Below are 20,859 nucleotides of genomic sequence, written 5' to 3' on the forward strand. Positions count from 1 at the left end.
CCACATATTCCTGCATTTGACTGGTGACTTCATTTTCCAAAGTTGTCCTTGGATATGGGCAGTTTTTTGTTGGGCAGTAGATGGACAGAACATGTAGGTCTTCTAAAGGTTTCTTTATGAAAGGGTGATGATTGGGTGTTTTGATCAATCAGTACCTTCTCCTATTTAATCAATCAATCACAGACTTGTAAAGCGGGACTACTCACCCGTAAGGGTCTCAAGGCGCCTGGGGGAGGGGAGAGCTGCAGGTCTGTTGAGGCGCTGTGGTTCAGCCAAAGAGCCAAGTCAAGAGGTCCTTCCTGAATTGAGGCAGTGACTGTGATTGCCTGAGGTGGAAGACAGGGAGTTCTAGGTCTTTGCTGCGAGGTAGGGGAAGGATCTTGCTCCGGCTGTGGTCTGGCGGAAATGTTGGAAGTAGCTAGGGTCCGTTGGGTGGAGGAAAGGTCTCTGCTGAGTGCATGGAATGTGAGGCAGTGGTTGAAGTAGGCCAGTCCTGCGTCATGTAGGGCTTTGTAGGAGTGTGTGGAGCTTGAAGGTTATATTTTGTGTTGATTGGGAGCCAGTGGAGGTCTCTTAGGTGGCTGGTGATGTGGCTGTAGCGGTGGATGTTGAGGTTCCCCTATTAGAATGGAAGTGCTGCTTATGCTTGTAATGTTCACTTCAAGTGATAGGTGAACTGTCTTTATGAATGCAGCTAAATGGAGTTCTACTGTAGATTGGAGACTCCTGCTCGGCGGTGAAACTTGCTCCTCTGACGTGTGGGTAAAGTGGAGGAAGATGATTGGAGACGTAAAGGGAGGTGGTTGAAATGGTGATTCCACAGTGTTGCTAATCATGGATTCACGGACTTTTAAGAAATTCCTTGGATCTTTGCAATTCTGGTAGGCAACGCTAGGTACCCGATGTGCCAATTCATGCATCCATGTGTTCAGGTGGACTCTGGCCAGGTAATGTGCATTCATTAGCCGGTCATACACACAGAATTGAAATACACTAGCAGACAAACACAAACATGCATATATCTACCTATAAACAGGCACACACACTTATACAGACGCAAGAACATGATCACTGATTTTCTCACTTAGTCGCCCGCCTCCTTCCACAGTCTCTCTTACCTCATGGCAGACTGACGGTGTTTTCTCCTCCATCATTTCCATGGGTCAAGCCCTGCAGGTTACAAGCTGGGGATCAGGTGAAGGCAGCATAGCCCCCACGCATTAGATCTCCCTGTCGGCATCAGACACTCCCCCAACCTCCACACCTTCAGGAAGAACGTTAAGACCTGGCTTTTCGACTGAATCGGAGCTGCACCCCTCTCTGCCCCCTCCCCCCACAAGTGCCTTGAGACTCTCACAGGTGAGTAGCGCGCTTTACGAACCCCCTGATTGATTGATTGATCTGAAAGAGCAATCACACGGATGTATGACGTTACAACGCATGCTTTTACCACGCATGCCTTTACAACGTGGTTTTTACAACCCAGGCCTTTACAACGCATAGTGCATTGGGGCGCTGAATAGTGAATAGTTTAATTTACTATTCCAACTTCAGTCCCCGTGGATAGTATGAGGGTGTTGGATAGTACATTAAACCTATTCCCTATCCTAGAGCGCCCCCCAGCGCAATGCGTTGTAATGGTTTGCGTTGTAAAAGTTGCGTCGTAATGGTAGTGCGTTGTAAAAGTTTTGTTGTAAAGGTTGTTTACCAATCACACATTCTTACATACATTGTAGCTGACTAAGACTGCAGCATATGGACAAACATTATGCTGCTTACCCTATGCAGTGTGACAGCTGGCTATGTTTTCAAGCCCTGTTCTGTCAATCAAACTCTGCAGACGAGCCAGCTTGACCAGACAACCAATCAAGTTGCTGCAGCTGCTCTGTGATTGGTAAGTTGGCCTGAGCGTCTTCAGAAGTCCCATTTCTAGCCCATTGACAGAACCCGAGTGCCTTTTCACTCCTAAAAATGAGAAGCTGCGTGATATTGAGTGATGGGGCACGCGCGGTGTCACGCATGCATAGATTTACGTGGCCACTCAGAGGACAGGAGCTGGACGCCTTCTAAATTGTGCAGGACAATACACAGCTGTGGCCCCGCCCCTCGCAGGACTCCTCGACAAGTCTAGCAGGACAGACCCCACACACAGAGGAGCCTCTGGCCCTCACTGCCTCGTCGCCATGGTTTGTCCCCTAGTATTGCCTCAGGAGCCGATGTAAGAAGTAGATTTTAAGAACTTATTTAGGACCCAGCTGCCTCCCAGCCCCATGTCCTCTCCCGTTTGTGGTCTGGAAAGGAGCCAGGTTCTGTCAGCCGGAGGCCTCCGGGGCCACCGTCCTCCTCTCGCCCTGCTAGCGCGCGCGGCTTCCTTTTCATCTGTAAATATTTCCTGATTGCTTTATTTCCAGTGCCAGGGCAGGTTTGGCTCGTCTTACAATTTCCTGCCATTGTTCCCCTCTTTACCCTTTGACCTCGGAGCGCTAATTGTCAGGCTCAGATAAGCCTTGTGTAGAAAACTCGCCTCAGTCCAGGGTTTTGGTGATAAGTGACAAGAAGCCGTGGCAAATTGTTCAAACCAGCCCTGCTCCCTTCTTACCCCTCCCTTACCCCTCCCCCGTGTCTCTCTTCCATTTATTTTTTGTCTCCCTCCCCACGGACATCTTAAGGATTTGGGCAGGGCCGGCTCTAGGCATGTGCAAGCTGTGCACCTGCACAGGGCCACCAAACCCCAGGGGCCACCACACCAATATATATCCCTAATATATTAATCCTCTGAGGATGGATACACATTTGCGTGGTGGCCCCTGGCAGGGATTTAGCGGCCTCCGGCTCTGTTCCACTTCTAAAGTCCCTGACCCCCTCCCCTCTTTACTGGCCTCCGCGCTCCGCCCCGCCCGGACCCCTTCTTCCGGGCCCCCTACCTACGCTCCCTGCCCAGGGCCACCATGAGCCTAGAGCCGGGCCTGATTTGGGGGGCTCTGGGCCAAATGTATTCTGGGGGCCTCTGTTCAGAAAAGCTTTACATGTATTATCCAATTTCAACTCTTTAGCACCCTCTTTGGCCAGGCCACTGACAGTGCACAGGAACACAGGTCCAAATGTTAAATATATTTGCATCTCATATTCGGCGATAGTGATGTGTATATTCAATATTGTAACACAGCAGCAGTTAACGAACATTACTGCAAATAATTTCTAATGCACCCTACCATTTCTCATATGTGAGGTCCTGTTTGTATCTAAAACACTTTTTTATGTATGTTGCATGAAACATAAACACATTTTCCTTCTAAATGTATGTAATAGATTCTCACACATCACCCACATTAAAAATAAATTAACTCCTTCGCCGCAGGGCTAATTCCCCTGCGGCGCTGGGATGAGGGGATGCGCGCGCAGCGCCACGGTGCTTGTGACGAGCTTAGCTCGTCACGCTGCACGGTGGCGCTGTGCTCATGACGAGCTGAGCTTGTCATGACCACGTCAGTTTTTCAGAACGTTCAGCACAGCGGGGGAATTAGCCCCGCGTGTGAACGCCGCGCGTGTCATGACGAGCTCAGCTCGTCATCAGCACAGCGCAACCGTGCCTCATGACGAGCTGGGCTCGTCATGAGCACGGGAGGGGTTAAAGGAAAACGGTCTAAGAATTATTGAAGGTCACCAGGGCGAGTCAATTTGCAGAACAGAACTATCTCTACCGGGGTGCCCCTGAGAGGCAGGGGGCCCCCTGAGAAGCTGGGGCCCAGGGCCAGAGCCCACTTTGGCCCTGCCTTAAGACATTTCTATCTCTCCCCACTCTTCTGTATGATCTCTCTTTCCCCTCAAGCCCCCTCTGCGCTTTCTGTAATTACTCTGAGGGAGGTCTCTTGTAGCTGCATTGCACTGCCTCACAGACCTACAATAAAACAGAAACTGATTAGATAACAGCTCTGGAAGCATCTGCCCATGGAATTCCTTGAAACACTGCCCTGGACCCACAGCGCCCACAGGGGACCAGGCGGCGATGGAGGGATGTAGCTATCAATAGTTCAGCAAGTGCAGTGGCACATACCACGCCAATGTAGCTCCTTTGGGTGAGGTGTGGTGTGAGACAGTTGTGGAAGTTCGAGGACCAGTCTGACTGCTTCGTTTTTGGATGGTCTGAAGTCTTTTTGTGAATTGGTTGGTGATTCTTGCCACAAGGGTGTTCCCATAGTCTTGTTTGCTGGTGACGAGGGCCTGGGTGATGGTTTTCCTGATGTTGTTAGGTAGTCACTTGAATTTCTTTTTCAGCATCCTAAGGGTGTGGAAGCAGGCCGAGGCGATGGTGTTGACTTGGGTGGACATGTCAATTTGGTGTCGATAATGATCCTCAGGTTTCTTGCCTGTTTGCCGGGCGAGTCCTAGTTCTGTAGGATATTAACTGACAACTGTTATTGAGCACTAAAACATTCATCAGGTAAACACCTTGTCATTCATAATTAAGACTCCTGGTTTTCAGCTTTTACGGATTTTTACAGATAAATACAGACAGAAAAGAAATCTGTTTTCTGCCTGCATTTATTTTTAAAAGTGGATAAATACAGAAAATTGGCCTTAAGTCACTCTGTGCTGCCTTTCATGAGCTATGTAGTATTATGTAGACATCTGCCTCACTGCCTGAATCAACGCTCCGTCTATCATGTGGATTTGTATATATTTATGCTGACTGTTGAAATTAATTGTTTGAAATTATCAATTTGAATAATGCATCCTTAATTGTTGAAATGAGAACGGAAATATGAACTTTACACAAAAAATAAATAATTAAATGTATCATGATACCATTTTTCTTCATGTGTACATATTGTTAATATAGGGTTCCTTTTGAACAAATAGTTTAAATATAGTACACGTAGAGAGGTATTCTTATTAATAGTTCTTCTCCTAGCGATAACATTTTCATACTATTTCATGAACTATGGGCCAGCGGCTGAGCAGATGGAAAGCACGGGAAATTAAAAAACACACGATGCAATTTCATTAAATAATGCTATGTGTCAACATACATTTGTGGTATATTGCTAATATTTACCAGTGTATGTTTTGTTATATAATGTGTGGCAGCTTAAATAGCTCAAACAGACAGACTTAAAAGTATGAGCTCACGTCTATCAGTTAAATAAATATGGAAATGTACAGTTTTACCACTTTGTTTATCCACAAAACACTAAATAAATATGGATAAGTACAGATAAAGTGGGCACAAAATTAATATGGATAAATACAGACGGAAATGATAAAAAAATGAATACCATAAAACCTGGAGCCCTATTCATAACTAAGACTCCCTGTTTTCCGTTTTTCAAGGGCTGCCATTAGCATTAGTTTTATCAGTAAGGGTGCCATGCTATATATTTCAGTACGGCGCCTTCTTTTTTAGGTCTCGTGGCGATTACAGCACGAAGCGCTGTCTCGCCAGAGACCTATAGTTACCGGCTCTGCTTCCCAGGAGACAGGAGATGGGCACGCGCACGCTGCAGGCCGGAATTGGATCAGGTCGCGCGCTCACCACGTACAGGCAAGCGTTGTGCCCATCTCATGTCTCCCTCGCAAGCCTCCAGCACAATGGCATTTTCCTCGCGCCACTAAGACCGCCTCCCCGGCTGCGACCAAGCCAGCTCTCCCCCCCTCACCAAGCCAGCCTGCCCGTCCGCCTCCGACTAAGCCAGCCCCGCCCTCCGACCAAGCCAGCCATCCCCCCCCCCCGCCCGCCGCTCAAGGCAGCCAGTCATTTTGCGTTTTTGAAATGCAGCGGCTGGATATCCATACGGGTGACGAGATGCGTTCCACAAATCTACGAATGTATTGATTGTGCTTTGTTTCCTCGGGCACCAGTGTATTACCCAGTCTCTTATACTTGTGAAATTAATGTGTATATTCGCAGGGATTAATAGTGGGAGAGGCCCCCTGTTGGTTAGAAGCTTCCCTTCCATCTCCGAGTCTGTATTTACACGTGAGCTCTGGCTGTATATGACCCATTCAAAGCGTGGCCTCGCCTGATCTCACGTGCTGGTCGCATTCCTCAACCAGGAAGAGTTGAGGTGCAGAGCAGGTGAAACATTAACTCTGTACCTTCCATCCAGGGAGGTGGAGACGGGTGTGACGTCTCTTGCATTTACACAGTGTGATAAACATCTGGTGATCTGATTGCGGTCATGGCGTCAGTGCTTTGAGGTTTTAACTGGTCCAATAGAGTTTTGCACAACACACGTCATGAGTATATTTATCGTACCGGAAGGTCAGTGTGCATATCATTCTCATACTCGCTTGCCACAGCTTAAGGATACACACGGAAAAAAATTGCAAATGTACAAGATGTAAAGTCACACAGAGAGGAGATACACGTAGATATACTCTGAGAGTCACATAGGAATGGTAGATAGTATAAAGGTCTACTGCATATACTAGCGATTAGAGTTATCTCTATATACACAGGGAAGGGATATGACTGGATATACTCTAAGAGTCACATAGGAACGGTAGATGGTACAAAGGGCTACTGCATATACTAGTGATTAGAGTTATCCCGATATACAAATATATACACACATAGTAGATATCCTCAGGCAGAGTTCCCCTAAGTGGGGTCGTAGGGGGGACGTGGTCACAACACCAAGGGAGGGTGGGAGGGCCCTCTCTGCCCTCACTGCCTCGTCGCCATGGTTTGTCCCCTAGTATTGCCTCAGGAGCCGATGTAAGGAGTAGATTTTAAGAACGGATTAGGACCCAGCTGCCTCCCAGCCCCAGGTCCTCTCCCGTTTGTGGTCTGGAAAGGAGCCAGGTTCTGTCAGCCGGAGGCCTCCTGGGCCACCGTCCTCCTCTCGCCCTGCTAGCGCGCGCGGCTTCCTTTTCATCTGTAAATATCTCCGGATTGCTTTATTTCCAGTGCCAGGGCAGGTTTGGCTCGTCTTACAATTTCCTGCCATTGTTCCCCTCTTTACCCTTTGACCTCGGAGCGCTAATTGTCAGGCTCAGATAAGCCTTGTGTAGAAAACTCGCCTCAGTCCAGGGTTTTGGTGATAAGTGACAAGAAGCTGTGGCAAATTGTTCAAACCAACCCTGCTCCCTTCTTACCCCTCCCTTACCCCTCCCCCGTGTCTCTCTTCCATTTATTTTTTGTCTCCCTCCCCAAGGACATCTTAAGGATTTGGGGGTCCCTGGGCCAAATGTATTCTGGGGGCCTCTGTTCAGAAAAGCTTTACATGTATTATCCAATTTCAACTCTTTAGCACCCTCTTTGGCCAGGCCACTGACAGTGCACAGGAACACAGGTCCAAATGTTAAATATATTTGCATCTCATATTCGGCGATAGTGATGTGTATATTCAATATTGTAACACAGCAGCAGTTAACGAACATTACTGCAAATAATTTCTAATGCACCCTACCATTTCTCATATGTGAGGTCCTGTTTGTATATAAAACACTTTTTTATGTATGTTGCATGAAACATAAACACATTTTCCTTCTAAATGTATGTAATAGATTCTCACACATCACCCACATTAAAAATAAATTAACTCCTTCGCCGCAGGGCTAATTCCCCTGCGGCGCTGGGATGAGGGGATGCGCGCGCAGCGCCACGGTGCTTGTGACGAGCTTAGCTCGTCACGCTGCACGGTGGCGCTGTGCTCATGACGAGCTGAGCTTGTCATGACCACGTCAGTTTTTCAGAACGTTCAGCACAGTGGGGGAATTAGCCCCGCGTGTGAACGCCGCGCGTGTCATGACGAGCTCAGCTCGTCATCAGCACAGCGCAACCGTGCCTCATGACGAGCTGGGCTCGTCATGAGCACGGGAGGGGTTAAAGGAAAACGGTCTAAGAATTATTGAAGGTCACCAGGGCGAGTCAATTTGCAGAACAGAACTATCTCTACCAGGGTGCCCCTGAGAGGCAGGGGGCCCCCTGAGAAGCTGGGGCCCAGGGCCAGAGCCCACTTTGGCCCTGCCTTAAGACATTTCTATCTCTCCCCACTCTTCTGTATGATCTCTCTTTCCCCTCAAGCCCCCTCTGCGCTTTCTGTAATTACTCTGAGGGAGATCTCTTGTAGCTGCATTGCACTGCCTCACAGACCTACAATAAAACAGAAACTGATTAGATAACAGCTCTGGAAGCATCTGCCCATGGAATTCCTTGAAACACTGCCCTGGACCCAGAGCGCCCCCAGGGGACCCGGCGGAGATGGAGGGATGTAGCTATCAATAGTGCAGCAAGTGCAGTGGCACATACCACGCCAATGTAGCTCCTTTGGGTGAGGTGTGGTGTGAGACAGTTGTGGAAGGTCGAGGACCAGTCTGACTGCTTCGTTTTTGGATGGTCTGAAGTCGTTTTGTGAATTCGTTGGTAATTCTTGCCACAAGGGTGTTCCCGTAGTCTCGTTTGCTGGTGACGAGGGCCTGGGTGATGGTTTTCCTGATGTTGTTAGGTAGTCACTTGAATTTCTTTTTCAGCATCCTAAGGGTGTGGAAGCAGGCCGAGGCGATGGTGTTGACTTGGGTGGACATGTCAATTTGGTGTCGATAATGATCCTCAGGTTTCTTGCCTGTTTGCCGGGCGAGTCCTAGTTCTGTAGGATATTAACTGACAACTGTTATTGAGCACTAAAACATTCATCAGGTATACACCTTGTCATTCATAATTAAGACTCCTGGTTTTCAGCTTTTACGGATTTTTACAGATAAATACAGACAGAAAAGAAATCTGTTTTCTGCCTGCATTTATTTTTAAAAGTGGATAAATACAGAAAATTGGCCTTAAGTCACTCTGTGCTGCCTTTCATGAACTATGGGCCAGCAGCTGAGCAGATGGACAGCACGGGAAATTAAAAAACACATGATGCAATTTAATTAAATAATGCTATGTGTCAACATACTTTTTTGATATATCGCTAATAATTACCAGTGTATGTTTTGTTTTATACTGTGTGGCAGCTTAAATAGCTCAAACAGACAGACCTCAAAGTATGAGCTCACGTCTATCAGTTAAATAAATATGGAAATGTACAGTTTTACCACTTCGTTTATCCACAAAACACTAAATAAATATGGATAAGTACAGATAAAGTGGGCAAAAAATTAATATGGATAAATACAGACGGAAATGATAAAAAAAATGAATACCATAAAACCTGGAGCCCTATTCATAACTAAGACTCCCTGTTTTCCGTTTTTTCAAGGGCTGCCATAAACATTAGTTTTATCAGCAAGGGCGCCATGCTATATATTTCAGTACGGCGCCTTCTTTTTTAGGTCTCGTGGCGATTACAGCGCGAAGCGCTGTCTCGCCAGAGACCTATAGTTACCGGCTCTGCTTCCCAGGAGACAGGAGATGGGCACGCGCACACTGCAGGCTGGATTCCGATCAGGTCGCGCGCTCACCACGTACAGGCACGCGCTGTGCCCATCTCCTGTCTCCCTCGCAAGCCTCCAGCACAATGGCATTTTCCTCGCGCCACTTAGACTGCCTCCCAGGCCGCAACCAAGCCAGCTCTCCCCCCCACCAAGCCAGGTGACTAAGCCAGCCCCGCCCGCCGCCCAAGCCAGCCACCCCCCCCCCGCCCGCCGCCCAAGACAGCCAGTCATTGTGCGTTTTTGAAATGCAGCGGCTGGATACCCATACGGGTGACGAGAAGCGTTCCACAAATCTAAGAATGTATTGATTGTGCTTTGTTTCTGCGGGCACCAGTGTATTACCAAGTCTTTTATACTTGTGAAATGAATGTGTATATTCGCGGGGATTAATAGTGGGAGAGGTCCTCTGTTGGTTAGAAGCTTCCCTTCCATCTCCGAGTCTGTATTTACACGGGAGCTTTGGCTGTATATGACCCATTCGAAGCGTGGCCTCGCCTGATCTCACGTGCTGGTCGCATTCCTCAACCAGGAAGAGTTGAGGTGCAGAGCAGGTGAAACATTAACTCTGTACCTTCCATCCAGGGAGGCGGAGACGGGTATGACGTCTCTTGCATTTACACAGTGTGATAAACATCTGGTGATCTGATTGCGGTCATGGCATCAGTGCTTTGAGGTTTTAACTGGTCCAATAGAGTTTTGCACAACACACGTCATGAGCGTATTTATCGTACCGGAAGGTCAGTGTGCATATCATTCTCATACTCGCTGGCCACGGCTAATGTCTGTGCACAATTACCCAGCACCTGTACCGTTTACCAAATGTGACCCCCTGCTAAGCATACTCTATAGGACGAGCAAATTCCTCCTGCAATATGAGTTATACAATATTTAGATAAGATAATTTAGTAAATATGAGCGCAGGTAAAGGTGCTTTGCGTAAAGGTTCACCAGTAACTAATAAAAAAGAAAGAAAACAGTGTCATAATAGTTGATTATTATATCGAGATCTTCTATTAACATGTTCATCTTACTTGCCTACTGTCGGGCCCTTTTCGGGGAGGGTGGGTAACATCAAAAGCAGGGGCTGCTGGGATCGCTTGCCTGTAATGTACCGGGGCCCATCCTACTATGGCAAGTGCTTTCTCATTTGCATTAACTTGAAGTTTAATGTTCAATTTATCCATCATATTATTTCTGGTTCAGAAGCCCATCTGTGCATCGGAGTGCTGTGCAGGAGTTCTGCGTGACTTTGTCTAAGTTTCCTCTCTATTTCTTCGAATCTTACGGTCTTGGTTCTCTTATAGAAGGATGTATTCTCCCTTTCCCAGGCCATTTTTCAGCACCATACACTGAGGTATTGATGTTTTTGTACTTTTTCCCATACAGATCTCATTTCCTTTACCAAAGAACCTCTAGATATCCCTGCATAGTGCATAGGTGTTGTGCGATTACCGTTTATCTTAGAAATCTTGTCGCTAACCATTCACAAACAATGTTTATATACCAATTGCAAATTAAAAAAAAATTAATGCAAAGCATTGTCATTTACAATGCCAGTAACTCAAACTTTAATGCTGCGAGACCTATTGCATTGTAAATGTTTGTGTATTTGTGCTGCTTTTATCTTTAGCATAAGTATTACTTTTATCAGCGGAAACGGACACCATAAGAATTACTTTTATCTGCACGAGAGCTGTGCTTTATATTTCAGCACAGTGCCCACTTTTTGTCCCTGTGCTGCCGATCTCACCAGTCCTCGGATTTTGGGACTTTCCAATGAGGCAACAGTCCGGGCCGGCTCTGACAAAGAGAAAACAAAAGTATTCTGCCACTTCACGCCTGCGATTGCTACAAAAGTAAATAAAAATGTTTAAAAATGTGACAGCACCACTTTTGTTTTAATTTCTTTACTTTTGTTACAAAGCACGGGTGCTGCTATTGCTTCAAATGTAACTAAATCGAAAAAGAAACATTTGCACTACAATAGGCTTGCATTACGGAAAGTTTGAACTATGGGGGTTGCATTATGTGTCTTGAGTGCTCCAATACTATTATGTCTAATGCGATACAGGAGGGATATGCCATGCGTGTGTTAGTTACCCTGTTTATTGATATTTTGGCATCAGTTGTCCAATAGTGTATGAGCATACATGATAAAAAGAACTACTTGACGTGTTGGAGCATGCAACTGTAGTTCCATAGTTGTCTAGCTTTTTGTACGAGAGTTTCTTTTAAGGTTCCATATGATAAAGCAATAATATCTTTTGCTGGAAAAAGACTCACATCTTAACTGGCAAAATTGAGATCTTATATAAAGGTTTCCCTTCAAACATTTTGAAATGTTTGTTTACTAAATTCAACCATACTCGCTTCCTACATAATTTAGGACCGGATTTATTTACTATTCTAATTTCATTCTTAGCATATTTTCGGGGCATGTGCTTGATTATAGGATGTTTATGTTTTAAGTCAATTTTTGCAAAATTTGCTTCTGATATGTTGTTTCATAGCCTACAGCATTTATCCTTTTACTCTTCTATTTATTAATTACCCTACTGTTTTCCCTGATGCTCTTGTGACGTCTGCTTATAGAGTATGATAGATTGGAAAAGTGCATCAGAAGCCTGTTTGTTAGTGTTAAGACAGCCAATCGAATTACATTCTAAATACTCTTTTAGCATTTCAGACAACTGGCAATTTTTTGAGTAAAACCGAACTTGCTTCTCAAAAAGTTAAGTGCTGAATAGTAACTATGTTGCTGTCCCAATTTCGGTGGCACAGATGCAAGGCTAGCTTGTGCAAACTCCAATTTCATTACACTCCTAGGGCCTCAATTATGAGGCCATGCATCACTTTTACGCCGCCGGTGTGTCACTTTTTGTGACGCACCAGTGGCGTAAAAAAATGCGCCTTGTTGTGCCATATTTACAAAGTGACGCATCTAGGTAGATGCGTCACTTTGTAAACCCCTGCGCCTGCGCCACATTGTACCTGCGCCAGGTATAATGTATGCAAGGGGGGCGTATTGACACAAGGAAGGGTCGTAGAAGTGATGCAGTGAAATCTATGAGATTTCACTGTGTCACTTTTAAGACGCCGTTGCGTCAAAATCTTGCGCCTGCCTCATAGCAGGCGTAAGACTGATGCAGGCCCTTTCACATGGGACTTGCCCCATGTGAAAGGGCGCATTGCTGGAGTTGCGTCACTTTTGTGACTCACTCCAGCAATGCGTCACTTTTGCGCTTACAGATACGTCAGAAATACTGACGTATCTGTAACTCCTTGCAACGTGATGCGTCATACATTAAATATGACGCATCGGGAATGTCGCAAGGAGTGCGCACTGAGAAGTGACGCATCGCTGCTTTCACGCAGCGATGCGTCATTTCTCATAAATGAGGCCCCTAGTGCTAAAAGGGTGGCATGCAAGGCAGTGAGTATGTTGCCTGCTCCCCTTTTTACAGAACTGAACTGGATGATGTTAACTTCCTCATTTCCCTTTCTGAGTTATGGATGGCTTGCATGCTTGCCTCCAACCATGTTTCATCTGTTGCATGGCGGGACAGTGCTTTTCCTATGACTACACAGGGGTAACAGGCGCTATATAAATGCAAACCTTTCCCCCTCTTCTACCCCTCCGCTATCCTTCTGAATCCAAATAACTGACTAACCTACCCACCACTCAAATTACTTTTCATATTTCACTATACTAATTCAACACTAATCCTTTATGGGTTCCGGAGTAGGGTGCTACTTGCCGAAAAAGCGATTTGACGCCTCGTCAGGGGTAGTATATAAATGCAAATACAATACAGAACATTTATTATTAGCAACGACAATAGCTCAAACTTTCACTAATGCAAGACCTATTTCATTGCAAATGCTTGTTTTGGCATGGCAGTGGGGCCAAGGTGGGGGGTGAGGGGGGCAGGACAAATAGAAATGAGCCAGCCCCCCTCTGATTCCCCTCAAGAGGCTCCCGCTGTGGGTTCTCACAGTCCTGCTGAGAGTTGCAATTAAAGAAGAGTTACAACACAGTTTGGCTCCATGCCGCCCATAAAATCCAAATCATCCAACCTTGCACCCTTACCTACCCACAATGCAATGCTTTATTTACCACAGCCTTGCCAGCATCAGTGTCCGCCAATGGCGGAGCAGCGTGTAGGGAAACAAAATAACTTTCACATCAGGGAAATGTGAAGCGCATGCGCTGAAGACAGCACATCTGTTCATAATCTATTTTATCATATTCATTTGTGACCATCTGCACTCAGCACAGACCCCACCAGGTTGGCAGCGAAGCACTTCTTTAATCATGATGCAGAAATGGACTACAGATGTAGAGAATCCGCGTAAAAAAAAAACCCAATCCGCTTTAATCTGTTCCTTCCCATACATGTCTTTAGAGCATATCAAGAGTCGGACAACAAACCACGTGGGTCGTGATATTATCTCTCATTTTTATTGTGTTTTTTACACTTACAACATAAGACAAATAACATGTATTCTTCATCGCATTTGTACTACATAATTTTCAATATAGCACGACATCGGTTTACAAGAACATTTCAGCTGGTGGACAATGGACCCCTCTTGGCTGGGGTGGAATGGGGGTGGCTTGTTTGGGTTGTTGGGTTGTTGGGTTGTTGTTGGGTCGAGTATTAAATCCCCAAGACATGGCTGTACCAGCCCTTCAGTGACAGCAGCTTGAGGTCACTCTGGCAGCACCCCCACTCCCCCCCTAAAAAAAACCAATGGCCCACATTCGGAGACTGAAACCTTTTGTGAAACATTCTGGGGCAGATTTATGTTGGTAATGCGCCACGTTTGCGTCACGCAACTGCGGCGTAAACGTGGCGCATCCTTACGACCCATTTACAACGTGACGCATCTAGGCAGATGCGTCACGTTGTAAAGCCCTGCACCACTTGTGGGCGTTCCGGCGCAGGGTGGGCGTTCCGGGGCAGGTGTGCCTCGCAAAAGTGGCTGAGTGAAATCTATAAGATTTCACTCAGTCACTTTCAGGCCAATGCTGCGTCAAAACCCTGCGCCTGCTTGAAGCAGGTGTAAGGCTTGACGCAGCCTTGGACAGATAGGGCACCCCCGAGCCTTGCTGGAGCTGCGTCGCGCTTGCGACGCAACTCCAGCAATGCGCCACCTTTACGGCACAGATGCGTCACGCATCTGTGCCGTTTTTGCCCCATGGTGTGCCGCATTGTAAATGCGGCGCACCATGGGTGGCGGAGCAGCGTCGCAAAATAACTGGCGCATCCCTTGGGATGCGCCAGTTATCATAAATAAACCCCTCTGTCACTATGCACATTTTGGGGGGAGTAACATTAGTCAGTAGTGAAAACACCTATGGGTGTCCTAATGCTCAACTTTAGGTCTATAAATGTCATTCTCCTCTTAGTTTTCTGGATGCACTGCTAACCCTCAAGACTCTATACCATGGTTAATCCCGGCTTCCCTACTTAACCAAATTGTGTGATCCTAGGCAATTGTTTTAGTTCCCTTTACCTCCTTTATCTTCATGATCACATATAAGTGGATCTCAAAATACATGACTTTAGTATGTGCGTTGTACAAAACCCTTTTCTATGTTTGATTTAGTAAACTATAAAGATGTTCATGTGTAATAGGAACCCAAGTCACCCATAGATACAGGTAACATTTAACTTGCTTCTTCGTTCACTATTGGCATTGCTGTCTGGGTGGGTGGACGAATGAATGTTTCTAAATTCATGTTTAAAAACGACTTAAAAGAAATACTTCTCAATGCACTGATATAACCTGATATACTAAGGTGAAACGGTTCTGCATGTTAATGATATAAACTTTTTGAATTTTGAAGAGACCTAATCATATGACGCTATTGCTACAAGATATCTTTAAAAATGAAAGTGTTTTTAAAGTTAAGGGGTGCAGGACACCCTATTTACTTCCGTTTATTTCAATTAACGATTAAATAAATACCTGCCTGTTTTTTTTAACCCTTTCCGTGCGCCCGTCGGCCAACGGCCATCCCGAGCACTACCTCTCTAGTGCTACGCATGTCCGTTGGCCGACGTGGCCCAGCCCATTCAATGGAAAGCCCCGCAGCACAGTGGAATTTTCGCTGCGGTTAAGGCATTAAAACATATTATCAATGTTAGTGCTGAGTGGAGTAAACAGCAACCCAGTGCTGCTGTTCACCAGGGGACTGCATGTTAAGGTGAGGAGGACCACCTGTGGTCCTGGGCCGTACGTTGAGTATCACTGCTCTAAGCCCTTGCTCACCCTTAAATACCTGAACACCAGATCCAGCAGCACACCCTAAGGATCTTGCTCATCATGGGGGGCCCTGGTAGGCCCCCACGGGACCATGCTCATCCTCAGGTATGCAAGCGTTTGTTCTTCCTCAGGGACCCGTGAACCTGCTCACATTGAGTTCCCGAGACCCCCCTCACATCGAAGCCCCACAGGCTCCCACCAAGTCTTATGGTGCCACCAAGGGTGCATCTCCATTTATGTCCACGATGCCCCCGATTCTTGAGACTCCTGTTTGCCCCAGGACCCATGGGGTTCCTGCTCACCTTCAGTTCCTTCAGGCTCCTGCTCAGTCTGAGGTTCCTGCTTCAAAGCTATCTCCCCACCCTCAGTTCCCTGAGTCTCCTCTCCCACCAGTGTTTCCCAATTCTTCTCCTCAAGCCTCAGTCCCATGGGGTTCCTGCTCACCTTCAGTTCCTTCAAGCTCCTGCTCACTTCCGTTCCTTGAGGCTTCTGCCTACTCTCAGTTTCCGGAGTCTCCTCTTCGCCCACGGTTCCTCACGGCTCCTGCTCTTATTCTGCTTCCTGGTAAATTTTACTTCCACGGGGTTCCTGTTCATCCTCATTTCCCTGATGCTCTTTTTCATGAGACTCCTGCTAACAATTCCCCATGACTTCTGTTTGCAATCATTACCTTTGACCTTCCTAACACCCCCTCAGTTCCATGAGACTCCTGCACATGCCAGTTCCTCAGGGATCCTAATATCGTGCAGTTCCTGGAGGCTCATATTTGCCTCTTAGTTCCTTGAAGCTTCTCCTCGCTCTCATACCTTGAGGCTTCTATTCCCTCAGGCTCCTACTCACCTTCACATCCTTAAGCCTCTTACTCACCCTCAGTTCCTTGAGGCTCCTACTCACCCTCAGTTCCTTGAGGCTCCTACTCACCCTCAGGTCCTTGAGGCTCCTACTCACCCTCAGGTCCTTGAGGCTCCTACTCACCCTCGGTTCCTTGAGGCTCTTACTCACCCTCAGGTCCTTGAGGCTCCTACTCACCCTCAGGTCCTTGAGGCTCCTACTCACCCTCAGGTCCTTGAGGCTCCTACTCACCCTCGGTTCCTTGAGGCTCTTACTCACCCTCAGGTCCTTGAGGCTCCTGCTCACCCTCAGGTCCTTGAGGCTCCTGCTCACCCTCAGGTCCTTGAGGCTCCTACTCACCCTCAGGTCCTTGAGGCTCCTACTCACCCTCGGTTCCTTGATGCTCCTCCTCACACTCAGGGGCATATGATCAAGGGGGTTTATCTCCGCTTTTTTGGCTTTAAAAGCCAAGAAAGCGGAGATAAAATTATCTCCCTATTACCTAGCTGTCGCTAACACCAGTTAGCGACAGCTAGTAGGAGATAGCGACCATCTTGGGCCCCACTTTGTATGTCAGAGAAATGTATCACTAATGACATGCAAAGTGCCGTCAGTACTTTGCTTGATTTTTAAACCGGAGTCCAAGGCCCTCCTTTCTGGAGTGTTTCTCCATCTTTTTTTTTTGTTTTTTGTTTTTTTGCCAGGGTGTTTGAAGGCAGTTGCTCGCTGGTTCATGGCTTGGGAGCAGTGTTGTCACCCAGCGCCTTGGCCAGGAAGGCTTGAGGCATTCACAAGAAGGACTATGAACTGAGCTCCCAGACCACTGCAGGGCATTCTGGGGAGGATGGAGGTGCCCTTGCATGTTATGTTCACGACATTCCATCGCCCTGGTTTTTAAAACTATGTAATTTCCTTAGGTGTTTTGAGCAGGGCCTTGTAGAGTAGGATGGGCTCAAACGAGGGCTCTTGAAGATGTGCTGGGGTGTCCACCATATGACATGGAGGGCTGGATACATGCGACAATTCAATCATACTTACACAAGATTATTTGACATACAATGACTCTAAATGGAACTTAGAGGCATATTATCGAGCAGGCCGATAGGCAATTATCGTCTCTTTAGCGGCCGTTTTCGGCCGCTAAGCGGCGATAATTCTATCGCCCTATTAGCAAGCTGTCGCTAACTGATGTTAGTGACAGCTTTTAGGCGATAGCGAGCGATTTGGGGCCCGCTTTGCATGTCAGCGATGTTTATCGCTAATGACATGCAAAGTGGGCGTACCCAACCAGTTAGCGACTGAAAGCAGTCGCTAACGTCGCTATCGCCTATTAGCAAGGCAGGCGTAGCAATGGAAATATTTGCGCTAAGCGCGAATATCTCCAAATACTAACACCTGCCCAGACCAGTTCTTAGTCATGTTATCCAATGGGAGGTGGATAACATGGCTAAGAGCATTTCGTCACTAATACGTGAATATCGATATATTCTCAGCGATATTCACGCATTTCGCCGCTATCGCTGGATATTTTAGCACAATGGAGAAAAACGTTGCTAATAGCATGTTTTCTCCGCTAACGTATCCAGCAATAGGCAGCGATAAAAAAAAATGAGCTAAGCGCATTTTGCGATAAATATCGCTATTCCTTGGTAATATGCCCCTCAGTTACTTAGTCAGTAGTTATCGTGATCATCTGGACCATTGCTGGACACCCATATATTACAGTTCCTTCTATTGCAGAATGAGATATAGATTCATCAATTAAAGGCTTGAACTCAGAGAAGTTGACACCTGTGCTCACATGAAGACAAAGTAGGAGTCTAGAGGGAAAGACAAAACTAGGACGCCCTCCACTCAGTAAGTCACCAAACAACAAATGTCCTAGTTTTCAAGGCAGTTCTCATTTATTGATCTGCAGACATCATTAGTTATAAATCAATTATACCAAAAAATCTCTTGTCATGGCGATGAAGGATGTCTCAGTCTATTGCCTTTATAAAAACAGCCCAGCTCTGATCAACAAACTTAGACCAAAACAGAACCCACAATCACCTTAAATGACAACAGAAAAAGGTGAGGAAAGCAAGATGGCACCTCACGGGTGCACCACCAATGGGACCCCTGGCTGGTACTCACCAGGATGGCCCTGTTCTCATCATTGGTGCCATCAAGCCTTAACGGAAAACGTGTCTTAAACCCAAAGCAAAAAAGACAGTGAGTGGTGCAGTGGACACAACTTATATGTGACAAAACCTACAACATTAAACATTTAACATCTAATGTACTGTGCAACCAGGACAAAAACTTTACTCATGTTCCTTTTCTTGTTGCAAACAGTACACACATAAACATAAAAAAGAAAGATGTGAATACTACCAATCGATTCACACCTTACCTACAGCCGACATGTTTCATTGCCTTGGTTTCTATCAGGCAATTTCCTCAGGGCAAATCAATTTAAATGCCACTGCAAAGGACACTGGGCTTTACGTGCCTTCAGTTAGCTAAGTTAGCTGTTTTTATAAAGGCAATAGACTGAGACATCCTTCATCGCCATGACAAGAGATTTTTTGGTATAATTGATTTATAACTAATGATGTCTGCAGATCAATAAATGAGAACTGCCTTGAAAACTAGGACATTTGTTGTTTGGTGACCTGTGCTCACATAACAGAGCTATGTGTGTACAGCGGGCAGAGAATAAGCACCCCTCACACCTGCCATGTCTGTTGTAGTATGGAGCCCAACACTTATGTCTGTGTTTCCCAACAGGGACATCCTGGAACAAGGCGGCTCGGCTGTGGACAGCGCCATCGCATCCCTCCTGTGCTGCTCTTTGATGAACCCCCAAAGCATGGGCCTGGGGGGCGGAGTCATCTTCACCATCTACAACGCCTCCTCGGGTAAGTTTATAGAACCCTGGCCTCGCGCATCCTCCTGGAAGGGCTGGGAGACTTGAGGGAACGCCCGTGTACTGAGCCCTCTAGTCAGAAACTGACGCACGAGCACACCAATAGGCTCGCTCAAGCTCCGTCACGCGCTTTGTGCGTGCGCATAGAGCCCTTCCACAAGTTCCCACATAAGTTAGGGCCAGATGCATCAAAGGGTTTTGCCCATTCTATGTCTATGGGAGAATGTGTTGATGCATATGGTTAGTGTCAAAAGAGCCCCACTTTTCGCATTCTTTTTAATGTTTGAAAAGAGTTATTCTAAAGATATTTGTGGAACGTACTAAGTCATCCAAATATAGACAACATTTTATTCTGAACTGTAGTGGGAATATACACATTAGCATTATTACCACATCTTTATAGTTAAGCATGTTTAATGGATACACACACATTGGACTGAGCCTATAGTAACTTGGGTACACATTTCAACAATAGCATTTAAACACCTTTTAGTATTCTGAGTGAGAACCAAGGGGTTTATATATGGGGTGACCAGACATACCGGATTTTCCCGGACAGTCACGATTTTCAGAAGACTATCCCGGTGTTCTGACACACTCCTTAATTTTAAATAAATGTCCCTGTTTTTGGGGGCAAAGGTCAAGTCATCCTTCAAAGGAGAATTAAAAGGTATGCTTGTTTTAAATGATGTTTCTGTTTCAGGCAGTGCAGGTTCAGTCTACTGCATGCATGCTGCAGCAGAGGGGAGACAGAGGGGAGGGCAGGGGTACTCAGGATAGAGGCCAAAAGTAATTACTTAGCTAAGGTTATGTGTGTGGGTGAGTGTGTGTGTAGGTATTTTTTGTGTGCAAAAATAGGCACAGGACAAACACAGAAATAAGGTTGAAGGCTTTAGTCCTACTTTTATTTCTGGCCTGTCCCATTTTTTGCTTCTCATAATCAGGTCACCAAACTTATATACTCAGCCCTGTTGACCAAACTCGCTGTTTCCCTGTTTTGGTAAGCATCGAGGGACCCACCACGCTTGTGCTGGGGACCGATGAACATTGCTGTCGTCAGTGGGCATCACATGTACGCCCTGTTGAGAGCGAACGTCCCGACATGTTTTTTCCTCTCTGCAACCGTCAGGGAAAGCCTGGCCGTCAGGACCAGGAAATACAATGAATAACCAACCCTGACTGGGAGAGAACTCCCAGCGTGTCAGGGACAGTATGTTTGTTGCTTTAAAACACATTCCTGCTTTGTGAGTTTGTTTTTGAAAAACAAAAACCTTTGCTTTGCGGACACATTAAAGATGGCGCCCACGCATCAAAGCTTCAGAGCTTTCCCGCGCAGTGGGATGTGACAAGAAAACAACAATCTGATAGGCAGTGCAGCAAAACACTTTCTCCCCATATGCCATACTATGAACTCACACCCTTAAAACCAAGTGCATCTACAGAGAAGTGTACAACCTGTCTGCCGAAGG

At 46.4% G+C, this 20,859-nt stretch overlaps 1 protein-coding gene across 1 annotated transcript in view; it reads left to right on the forward strand.

Annotated features, from left to right (window-relative positions):
* Nucleotides 1-20,859, forward strand: part of GGT5 (gamma-glutamyltransferase 5) — a 237,089-nt gene that overhangs the window by 105,311 nt on the left and 110,919 nt on the right. Inside the window, exon 2 of the mRNA XM_086942787.1 lies at nucleotides 19,252-19,382. Within this exon, the coding sequence (XP_086798913.1) occupies nucleotides 19,252-19,382 (131 nt within the window). The remainder of the gene's footprint in view (nucleotides 1-19,251; nucleotides 19,383-20,859) is intronic.

Source organism: Lissotriton vulgaris, chromosome 11 (genome assembly GCF_964263255.1).
Source record: "Lissotriton vulgaris chromosome 11, aLisVul1.2, whole genome shotgun sequence".
In the NCBI taxonomy this organism is placed as follows: Eukaryota; Metazoa; Chordata; class Amphibia; order Caudata; family Salamandridae; genus Lissotriton; species Lissotriton vulgaris.